Here is an 11,498-nt window from a genome sequence, read left to right as displayed (position 1 = left end):
GAGCAGGCCAGGCGATCAAACAATGGGGGTTTCTGTCCGGGCCAAACGTGCCTGGAGGAGAGATCCAGGCTTCCTCCAGGCCTCTCACCACCATCAAGTGGGGGAGGAAGGGAGGGCTGCTGCAGGATAATCTGTCCCAGGTCCTGCACATTTCCACGGTGCTTGCACACTCCAGTGTGGGAGCTTCTTCTTTTTTTTTTTTTTTTTGCAGGGGGGGGGAAAACCCCAGGAGGCACTTTGCACTCCCTGCAAGCGCAGAAGAGCCTCCCCCACCGATGCTTTTGCAAACGAGAAAGGCGCGCGCATGCATGGCTGGGGGGGGGGAGAGACTGCTGCAATGTGCACGGCCAGGCTGGGGAGTGAGTGAGGGCGGCGCAGCCAATCAGGAGGGCGCGTTTCGAAAGTTGCCTTTTATGGAGAGAGCTCAGCGGCGCAGGTCCCATAAAACCCGGGCGCGGGGGCCGGACGCCCAGCCGCTGAGCTCCCTCTCCGCCTGTGTGTGTGCGCGCAGCGCCCGGGTCGTCTCGAGCCTTCCCCCCCTCCGCCAACAAACAAAACAAAATAAGCCCCAACTTTTAAAACCGATTTGCAACTTCTCAAAGGTAAGTGCCTGGAGATCTGCTTTGCCAGACGGGGGGGGGGGGGGGGGAGGTGCATTGATGTGCTGGTTTTCCAAGGGACCCTTAAGGGATCTCTTTATGATCCATGCTCCTTTTTGTGGCTGAAACTGCTTTGCAGAACAAGGGGGGGTCTTTCAATGGAGAGATCCCATGCTTCATTTTCTGGCTGGATCTGCTTTGCAAAACGGGGGGAGTGCGTTGATCTGCTGGCCTTTCAGTTGAGGGATCTCTTATTTCCCATCCTTCCTTTTCTTGCTGGCTCGTTTATGGGGGTCCTGGTGGGTGCTTTAAAAAAAAAAAATCGTGACCCTCCGGCGTGGTGTGAGCCCATTGCGTTGAATGGTGCTTACTCCCGGGGAACTTAAAAGGGTGGGTGGGCTTGCAGGCCAGGAGGAGATCCGGATCGTGGCCTGGAGTCGCTCTAGGGCAGTCAGATCGTGCTCGAGTGGCTGTGGGTGTCGTGCTTCCTCCCCCGCCCCGCAAGTCTTCAGTGGGGGAAACTTGGTGCCGATCCCCTGCATGCTGACAAAGGCGGTGCCCTATAGAGTTATATGGGGCTGCTTTGTTAATGCATGGGATGCCTGCAAAAGAGGCCCCTTTATGCATTTCTGTGACCAGGCTTGGAGGGGGGGGGTCTCCTCCAGTTAAATCTCAAAAGAGGCTCTTCCGATCCTTGGGGCTGCTAGTGGGATCTCAGTGTGTCGCGAAGTCCTTGCAGATGGAGTGGCGGGGCAGGGAGTGGGAATCGGGCTCTTGCTTCCCCTGGAGAGAAACAACACTGTGTCCAGTTACAGGCAGGAGAGGGGCAAATCCTTCCGGAAGTGTTGCTTGTTGGACTTTACAACCTCTGCTGCATTATAAAGGGGGGGGGGGAAGGAAGGGGAATACATTGGAATTTGCAGTCTGGTCAATTTCACTCAGTTTCATCCTGGCACACAATGGTTCCTTATGGGCTCCTGCCTTCCCCAGCTTGTTAATCGGTTTTAACTCAGTGTGGCCTTCCCTTTAAGAGGATTTATTGTCAAATGGGGAGGGGGGTCCTCTTGTGTGATGCAGTCTCTTTTTTTTTTTTTCCTGGAAGGGAGTTGAGCTTGGGTAGTGGGGTTTGGATTGCACATCCACCACCCTCCCCCCCAATTGGGGTGGGTGGGTGGGTAGGTAGCAAGCATCCAGACCTGATAGGGTGTGACTTGGCAAGGGGGGCTGTTTCCGGTGGGAGAAGCCTGCACTTTCTATTGTATCAGCCAAGCACATGGGTGGAGGAGGGAGGGGGGAGAGAGAGGGAGGGGAGGTACTTTTTGGGGAGGGGAAGCAAATCAATCATGGCTGAGGGGGCTGCCCCTCCCACTGCTGAGGGGGGTCTTTGTTTCCCTGAAGTCACTCTGGAATTTTCTGCAGTGGAGGATGCAGAAGTGCATGCATATTGCTGGAGTAAGGTGTTTTTTTTTAATGGTCAGTGAATGCTAGTGTGGAAATGACAAGTGGCTAGTCCTCATTAGTGTACCTTGCAGGAATACAAGTTGGCCAACAGGTTGTTGAAGGGTGGGGTCTGGTCCCAACAGCTTTGCCTGAGAGGTGGAAACTCCCTTATAGAAATCCCTCCTTTCTGTTCTACTGTTTAAATCTTCCCATCTGCATCAAGCTACACTAGACATGAAATTCCCCCCACTCTTTTCATTCTCCTTTTGACCCCTGGCTGCTCAGACAGAGCGTGCCAAGCCGCATAAATACTCTTAATCCTGTGGGTCATGTTAAGTGCCTTGCCACCTGTGACAACGCACAGGTCATCCCATTCTCTCCCTTCCCCCCCCCATAGGGAGAGGAGCCTGCATCTAAACTTCCCAAAGGTGGCAACGCCTTTTTTAAAATCCTCTAAGTCATTAGGCACCTCTCATTCTTGTATGTCGAGTTTTAAAATGTGGCTTGTGGGACTGGACCAACAAGCTGCAGAGTTGGGTCTAAGCAGGGTGGAGATCCAGGGCAAAGCAGCTTTTTTTAAAAAGGCACCAGGGTGTGAGTGATTGCCCTAGTTTCCAGCTCGTCTCTGGCTGTTATTGCCCTATCTTGTCTCAAATGGGTGTTCCAGACATGCTGTTGCGCTCTCTCTCACTGGGAGTGGCTCCCAGACAAGACTCATCTCTCTGGAAGGAAGGGGGTGGTGGGAAGGAAGGGCGGGGCCTCTCTGAGCAGAGCCCTCCAAAAGCTGGCTTGCGCAGCATCTCTGCCTCTGCAAGCCGGGCTCTAACCATTGCCTTTTATGGTAATAACAGGGACGGGAGTAAAGGACTTCCTTTGTCCCATATGTGCATGCAGAAGGAGCAGGCGCCCTCTTGTGGCTGAAGATGGGGAGTGTGGCAATGACAAAACAGGAAGCTGCGGAGGAAGTGGGTGGGGTGGTCCCTTCTAGCACACTCCATCAGAGCAAGCTGCCTGGTGCTTTAACAGCAGGTGTCACTTAAGCCCGAGACGGAAGTTCTTGCAGAAGCACAGCTTGTAAGCTGGCTTTGACTGAACTCCTGGTTTAATCCCCTCTTTGTCTCTCTCCTCCTAAAGATCGCCATGGATGATGATATTGCTGCGCTCGTGGTTGACAATGGCTCCGGAATGTGCAAAGCCGGTTTCGCCGGGGACGATGCTCCTCGCGCCGTGTTCCCCTCCATTGTTGGCCGCCCCAGACACCAGGTATGGAGTTATGGGAGGGGTCCAGGTTCGCTTCTTGGGTGGGGGAGCCTCTACTGAAGAGTCAAATGCAGGGCTGTCGAAGCTCTTCAATGAATGGGTCTTGCAAAAAGCCCACCAGCTACTACCCCACAGGCTTTTATTTGGGGTATGTTGGTAGCGGGACAGAAATTTATATGCACCCGTTTTTATGGACTTAAATTGGACTGGACATAAGGATAAAAAATAGAGCTCTGGTCCTTCTTAGACTGGATTTCGCCAGCACAAAAAACAGTCCCTGGATTTAACTGGAGTTACGTTCTATTTTCCCTGGCTGTTCACAAGCTATGAATCAATATTTCTCTAAACCAGGACAACATGGACTGCTTAAACCTTTGTTCAGGATTGGGGGGTGGGGAATAATGGCTAGGGAAATGTTCTCTGTGCCCACAAATAGAGCTCAGAAACTGCTTCTCCAGATGAATGTTTCCCTCTATGGAAATAGGGAAAAGTGCTGTCTCTCTGTGATCGTCTAGGTTGTGTGTCCAAGACTTCAAAGCAACCACGAGGACCATAAACTTTTAAAAATGGGCTCAGTTCTTGGCAAGCATGACTACTGTAGATGCTTGGCCTTGTGCACAATTAGTCTAGTAGTCCCTTGACTGTTAGAAGTTGGAATCCGCTCAGTCCTGACATCCGCTTCTGTTCCTTCCTTTTTCAGGGTGTGATGGTTGGCATGGGCCAGAAAGACAGCTATGTGGGTGACGAAGCACAGAGCAAAAGAGGTATCCTGACCCTGAAGTACCCAATTGAACACGGCATTGTCACAAACTGGGACGACATGGAAAAGATCTGGCACCACACCTTCTACAATGAGCTGAGAGTCGCCCCTGAAGAACACCCTGTGCTGCTGACAGAGGCCCCCCTGAACCCCAAAGCCAACAGAGAGAAAATGACACAGGTATATGCCCATAAACCCCATTTCTCTCTCCCCCCCCCTTCGCTCCCATCAAGGCTATTTGGCAGCATTTCATCCCTTTTCTTCACCTGCCTTCTGTTTTTTCTTTTGCTCACACCTGCAGGGTTTTCCTTTCCTGGTCTGAATCTCTCTTGCTGGATCTTGAAAGGTTTTTATCTGTCTTTCTGACATTGGCTTTCTTGGACTTGACAGCAAAAATCATTTTATATACTGTGGTCTCTCAACTAACTTTGCCTTGACTTGAGTGAACTTTTCTGTAACCCTCTCTGTGTTGTGGAATGGGGCTGGGGGAGAGGTGTGTGGACACCATGCAAGCTGTGATTGCGTACCTTAACCACTTGGCTCTGTTGTGTAACTCCATATCTGACTGGCACGGGTGGCCTTATCAGTGGATGCTTATCCTCTGAGCATGACTAGACTACACCATGCCCTGCCAGCTTCTTAATAGTATTGCCTTCTCCCCCTCTTCTCCCTGCAACAGATCATGTTTGAGACCTTCAACACCCCAGCCATGTACGTCGCCATCCAGGCTGTGCTATCCCTGTATGCCTCTGGCCGTACCACTGGTATCGTGATGGACTCTGGAGATGGTGTTACCCACACTGTGCCCATCTATGAAGGTTACGCTCTGCCCCACGCCATCCTCCGTCTGGACCTGGCTGGCCGCGACTTGACCGACTACCTCATGAAGATCTTGACCGAGAGGGGCTACAGCTTCACCACCACAGCTGAGAGGGAAATTGTGCGAGACATCAAAGAGAAACTGTGCTACGTTGCCCTGGACTTCGAGCAGGAGATGGCCACAGCTGCTTCCAGTTCCTCCCTGGAGAAGAGCTATGAACTCCCTGATGGCCAGGTGATCACCATTGGCAATGAGAGGTTCAGGTGCCCTGAAGCCCTCTTCCAGCCTTCTTTCTTGGGTAAGTGTGGCAGCTCATCCTCTTGAATGGGGCCTCTATTGAGATTCATCATCTCGTCTGTTGGTCTTGTTCTGTGGTTCCCAAACTGTGCATCATGGTGCCTGATGGCGACATAGCAAACTCAAAGGGGCAGCCTCTTCTTCCTGGCGGTCCTGGGTGCTGCCATCTTGGATCACATGAGATCTTGCACAATTATTGTGCAATCCAAGATGGTAGTGTCCTTGTTCCTGGCACGCGAGACAGCTGCCATCTTGGATCACATGAGATCTTGGGAGAAGATGGCAGCGGCTGAGAGAGCCAGGAAGAAGAGGCCACCACAAAAGAAGGGCACAGTGACTACGGTCAGTTTGGGAACCACTGGTTTTGGGACCTGCTGGTCTTGTTACTTAAGACAGCCAGGATCCCAGGAGACGCGTCTTTAACACTTGCCACTTCTTTCGAATAGGTATGGAATCCTGTGGCATCCATGAAACTACCTTCAACTCCATCATGAAGTGCGACGTGGATATCCGTAAAGACCTGTATGCCAACACAGTCTTGTCTGGGGGCACCACCATGTACCCCGGCATCGCTGACAGAATGCAGAAAGAGATCACAGCTTTGGCACCCAGCACAATGAAGATCAAGGTGAGCCTCCCCGTCTGCCTGGTTCTCTCTTTTGTCAGGCTGCTGGTGCAAGTGGTGGGGGGAGACTGAACTGCACCTCCTTGCTCCAGGTGGCTGTGCTGCCTGAATGGTTAGACTTGGAGCCCACCGTGGGTGCCAGCAGTAGCCTAAGGAGGTCTTACGGGGTTTTAGAGATAGTCAAAATGATGTCCTGAGGTTGGGGATCACAACTTGTTGGGCCAGCCATTTCACGCAAGATCAAGCCTTCCTTCCAGGAGAGTTGATGGCAGCAACATAGATGGGTTTCTAGGTTTACAAAGGAACTCTGTAGCCCAAATCTTGGGGGGATGATGATGACAAGTTATTGTACAGCAAGTCCTCACTTAAAGTTGTTGATAGGCTCTTGGAAACCGCAACTTTAAGTGAAACCACTTGCAACAAAACCAGTTTTACGTATATTGAGCTATGGTAAACAAGAGCTGAGACTAGGAATATGCTGGAGGAACTCAACAACACAGGGTGACCAGATCCAATGGAGGACAGGGTGCCTATACCTTTAACCATTGTGTAGAAGAGGGAATTTGAGCAGGTGCAGCTCAACATGGAAGGGTTTAAAAAGCTTCACCTGCCCAAATTCCCTCTTCTATATAATGGTTCAGGGTATAGGCACCTTGTCCTCCATTGGTTCTGGTCACCCTGCAACAACATCACACATAAAAGATCCACAACACCTCTAATATTAAACATTAAAATAAATGTGAGCTTTCTGGACCAGAGAAAACCCACACAGATGAGGGGAGGAGAATATACCAATTCCACACAGACAGTGGCCCTGGCCAGGAATTGATTTCCTCGGCATGAACTTTATAACAAGATGAGTTAAAGCAAAACGACTTTAAGTGAGGTCTTGCTGCACTTGATTGTTTGGTGTTTGGACATGGCACTGAGAACTTACCACTACAGCCTGTTGATCAACTGCTCATCTTCCCTTTCATAGATCATTGCCCCACCTGAGCGCAAATACTCCGTCTGGATTGGTGGCTCCATCCTCGCCTCCCTGTCCACCTTCCAACAGATGTGGATCAGCAAGCAAGAGTATGACGAGTCTGGACCTTCCATCGTCCACCGCAAATGCTTCTAAAGAAAAACCATCCAACCGGGACTAGTTACCACAAATGTCTTTTCTCTCTCTTTTTTGACAAAACCCATAACTGCGCGTTTAAAAAAAAACACGAGATGTTGAGATTGGCATGGCTTTATCTGTTTTTGTTTGGCGCTTGACTCAGGATATAAAAACTGGAACGGTGAAAAGTTTGACAGCAGCAGTCTCTTTAAAAAAAATATGTTGGAGCGAGACCCCTCCCTTCCCCACCCCGCCCCGCCCCACCCCCCAAAAAAGTTCTACAATGCATCTGAGGACTTTGATTGTACATTTGTGTTTTTCTTTTTTTTTTAAATAGTCATTCCAAATATTGTAAAATGCATTGAGAGGAAGTTAAACCAGCCTCTGTGAAGGCGGCAGCCCAGCCCTACTCATGAGAAGTACCAATTGGGTGTTCTAGCCAAGTGTTGCTTGTATGTAAACCCAACAAGTGTCTTTCTGTATCTTGCGCCTTAAAACAAAACACACTTGATCCTTTTTGATTTTTTTTCTGTCGAGCAAAAAATAATAATAATAATAATAATTACAAACTGGGCTGTGGTTGTTTCTCTTCTTCCCAATCTAGATGTGAAGGCTTGCAGTCTAACCCCCCTTCCCCTCCCAGAGGGGATTCTTCCTTACAGAAATTGGTGCCAGTATGTAAATGGGAAACAGTGGGGGCAAAACTGTACACTGACTTTAAGAACAGTTCAAATAAAGATGCACACAATAGAATTCTGACTGGTGTTTGGCTCTTTATGTTACTAGTCCTTAGGAGGGATGGGAAACTGGGGTGGGGTAGGATTGGCGGGGAGATCCAGTGCCTATAATTATAAACTTGGGTTCAGAAAAGAATTGATATTATGCCTTTTTCTAAAGAGCCTCAAATGCTGCAGCCTTTCCTCACAAGGGAGGTGCCCCAGCCAGTAATCATTTTGGACTCTCTCTCTCTCTCATGCACCTTCTCTAGTTCCACTATGTCCTTTTTGAGATGCGGCGACCAGAACTGGACGCAATACTCCAGGTGTGGCCTTACTATCGGTTTGTACAAAGGATATTGGCTTTCTTGTTCTCGATACCTTTTCTAATGATCCCGAGCATGGAATCAGCTGTCTTCACCGCCGCTGCACATGGATGGGATTGACACTTGAGCTATCCACCAGCACCCCAAAGTATCTCCTGATCTGTCACAGACAGCTCAGAATCCATCAGTGTATATGTGAAGTTTTGATTTTTTTTTTTTGCCGCAGTGTGCACAACTTTACAAACACATGGGTTGAGATTGGTGTAAGTGGGTGTCTAATCTTGCTTTGAACATCACCACCAACATTCATGGCGCTTCCCAAAGAATGAGGCTAAGTCCCTGCCTTGAGGAACTTGCCAACTAGGTAAGACACAAGGGAGGCAGTTCAGGAAGAGAAATGGGGGAAGGGGCTTAAAACAGGACAAGAATATGCAATTGTAGTTGCAGGCATGTTTTCCCTTGGTTACAGTGGTTGGGCCAAGCGTTTGTGAAATATGTAGGTTTTAAGGAGCTTGCACATGTGTGACTGGGAGGCAGCATGGGAGAAAGGATGGGTGTGCTAAGAGGAGAGGAGCAAAGGTCTTGGGGTAGGGGTCTAGATGGGGGCAAGTCCATAGAGGCTCTGGGGGTAAGTTGCAGAAGCTTGTGCTGGAAGAAGGAATGGATAAACCTGCAAATGGATTTAAGGGGTACATGGGGTGATAAACAAATGAGTTATTTTGGTGGCCTGTTGGATAGCCATAGGCTATGCATAAGATGACTGCAACACATCAATCCAGAAAAAGCAGCAAGCTATACTAGATTTGCAGCCTTGGCTCAAGAGCTGAACTGCCTTGCAGCCCAGAAAAGTCTCAAGCAACAGCAATATACAGTTGCTGCAAGCAGCTGCAGGCTGTGTCTTTCAGGGGAGCAAGAATGGCAAAGGTTTAGATGTTACAGGTCCAGCCTTGTGGCCTGGGTAAGTTGTCTACGCGCCTGCCCTGTGGTTGCAGAAGCTGTGGATCTTCACCTCCTTTTTGGTGAATGCATGCTGAACATGGGTGGGAAAAGAGAAAGTTCTTGTTAAGAAATGTTTTTAATTCTACAGAAAAGTCTTGGGCTTCTCTCTGCTCTGTTAGTTTTTTCCTCTGGACTTTACAGGGAAGGAGAAGGGAGTGTCTGGCTGCCATGTCATACCTCTGATAGAGGTGAACTTCTCTACCTGTAGATCAGTTCCACTCTACAGCCCGAGTTTAGTGACCTGGCCAGGTTGGGATCCTTGGGTGGAGGTGCAGAAGGTGCAAGCTATCCCTATGGAGGTAGAAAGGCATGCCTCCGTCTCTACAAGGGCTACTTGATTGACCTCTCCATTTGTAATTGAATCCAATTGTATTAAGCAAAGGGAAGGCCAGCCCTATTTCATTAGATAATCCCTTCTAGGATGTAGGAAGGCTGCCTTCTGACCCTTGCTTGGTATGTTAATCACTGACTGCCAGCAAGCTCTCTGGCATCTCAGCAGCTGGAGATGGCCAGAGATTTTCTGCATGCAAAACATACATTTCCCCACAGCCACCTTCTTTTCCCAGTCCAGTTTCACTAAATGCTAAGCATGAAACTATTTTTTTCTGTTGGTGAAGAAAGGGGTAGGCTTGCTTTTTTTTGTTTGTCACCCTAGAAGCTGAATGAACAGGCCATCTATTTTGCCTGGGGGTAAGTTGAATCATCATGAGATTCGGGGAATGGGTCCCCTCTTAAGTCAGGTAACAATTTTAGGGCATCAAAGTAGTGAGCAAACCTTTGAATTCATCAGGCTGGGTATTAAGGAAAAGGGGCCTGGTAGGGAAGCTCTGAACTCTGTATCTTACATCATCTTTGGAAGGAGTTCTAAGGAGGTTGTAAGCAGATTATGTATGGAGTGGATATAGGGATGTGGGAGAGGGAAAAGGACAACACCAGAGCACCAGGGAACATCCCCTAAAATTGAGTGGCAGGAAAATTAAAACACACAAAGAGGCTAATCTTACCTTCCTGTTCAGTAGCTGCTACGTTTTGAAATGCCTGCAATAAAAAAAAAAGAAACAGATTGGGGGGGAGGGTTATTGCAGTCATAGTGATCCTGTTTATTTCCTACTGTTATATTTTGTCTCAAACTGTTTAAAGGTGGCGATAGATTAATCAAAGCCTATAGCTCAGTGGTTCTCAAACTTTTAGCACTGGGACCCACTTTTTAGAATGAGAATCTGTAGGGCCCCACTGAAAGTGATGCCATGACTGGAAGTGACATCCTCAAGCTGGAAATTTTTACAATCCAAGGCTGCAACCCTACCCACACTTACCCAGGAGTAAGTCCCATTGACTATCATTGTTAAAAGCATATACAGAGTAGCCTATTAAAAATACAGATCTGTAACATTTTCCCAAATGCAGTCATATACCATGATAGCATCAAGTCTAATATATTAAAAATAAAATATTGAAATGAATGGGGACCCACTAGAAATAGGCCTGCGACCCACCTGGTGGATTCTGACCCACACTTTGAGAAACACTTGTCTAATAGATTCAAAATACATTGAAATGAATGGGGACCCACCTGAAATTGGTTCACAACCCCCCTAGTGGGTCCCGACACACAGTTTGAGAAGCACTGGTATAAAAGATTCAAAATATATTGAAATGAATGGGGACCCACCTGGAATTGGTTCATGAGAGACCTAGTGGGTCCCAACAAAGTTTGAGAAACACTGTTCTTATAGATTCAAAATGTATTGAAATGAATGGGAACCCACCTAGAATTGGTTCACGACTCACCTAGTGGGGCCTGACACACAGTTTGAGAAACACTGCTTAGAAACATCCTACACAGTTAAAATCAAAGTCAAAATACTCTCCCCCTCCCTCCTTAACCTGGTACTTAAAACGTACCAAAGGTGGGACTCACTGTGTTCTGAGCCACGCCTACCTCCAGAGCATCAGATGCCACCTTCAACATGGCGGAAGGAAGAGGATGCTTGACTCGCCACTCCAAAGATGGCGGCTCAGAGTCACGCCTCTCTCCAGAGCATCAGATGCCACCCTCAAGATGGCGGATGACGCGCCACTCCAAAGATGGCGGCACTGAGCCACGCCTCTCTCCAGTTCATAAGGTGCCACGCCCAAGATGGCGGAAGCAGAGAGGGGACTCGGCGCGCCACTCCAAACATGGCGGCGCCGAGCCACGCCCCTCTCCCAACGGCGGCGCCTAACGGCCAGAGAGCAACCGTTGCGGGTGTATAGACTCAGAGGCTAGACTCACACGACCAGTACGAGCCTGCGGGTACTGTTCCCCAGCCTTCACGGCGGGTTTCGCTTTCCCCACCAGGCAAGACGGAGAGTTAGTTCGCCTTGGGAAAAGGACGCGCAGAACGAGTTCCTTGGAGTCCGTTGAGACCAAGGGAAAGTGCGGGGTCTACCCCTTTTCTGTGTCTATGTCCACAGGCCGGAAGTGAGGCCAAGAGGGCGCCGGAAGCCCCGCGTCGCCGCAGCTGCAGCAGCCGGCTGGAGGAAGCGCGCTGCGTGTGGTGGTGGTCCG

At 49.3% G+C, this 11,498-nt stretch overlaps 1 protein-coding gene across 2 annotated transcripts; it reads left to right on the top strand.

Annotated features, from left to right (window-relative positions):
- The first annotated feature begins 461 nt into the window (after positions 1-461).
- ACTB (actin beta) lies at positions 462-7,659 on the top strand. 2 transcript variants are annotated; one of them, XM_066640891.1, is made up of 6 exons: positions 462-602; positions 3,174-3,302; positions 4,000-4,239; positions 4,739-5,177; positions 5,623-5,804; positions 6,781-7,659. In XM_066640891.1, the coding sequence occupies exons 2-6, from the start codon at positions 3,180-3,182 to the stop codon at positions 6,922-6,924; spliced, it is 1,128 nt and encodes a 375-aa protein (XP_066496988.1). In that variant the 5' UTR covers positions 462-602; positions 3,174-3,179; the 3' UTR covers positions 6,925-7,659. The 2 variants fall into 2 exon arrangements, with proteins under 2 accessions (XP_066496988.1, XP_066496987.1); XM_066640890.1 differs by lacking the exons at positions 462-602; positions 3,174-3,302 and adding an exon at positions 4,361-4,405 and having other exon boundaries at positions 4,193-4,239.
- Positions 7,660-11,498: the final 3,839 nt, after the last annotated feature.

This window comes from Tiliqua scincoides, chromosome 13 (genome assembly GCF_035046505.1).
Source record: "Tiliqua scincoides isolate rTilSci1 chromosome 13, rTilSci1.hap2, whole genome shotgun sequence".
Taxonomy (NCBI): Eukaryota; Metazoa; Chordata; class Lepidosauria; order Squamata; family Scincidae; genus Tiliqua; species Tiliqua scincoides.
The sequence above is the reverse complement of the archived record's forward strand: the minus strand, read 5'-3'. Positions and strand labels throughout refer to the sequence as shown.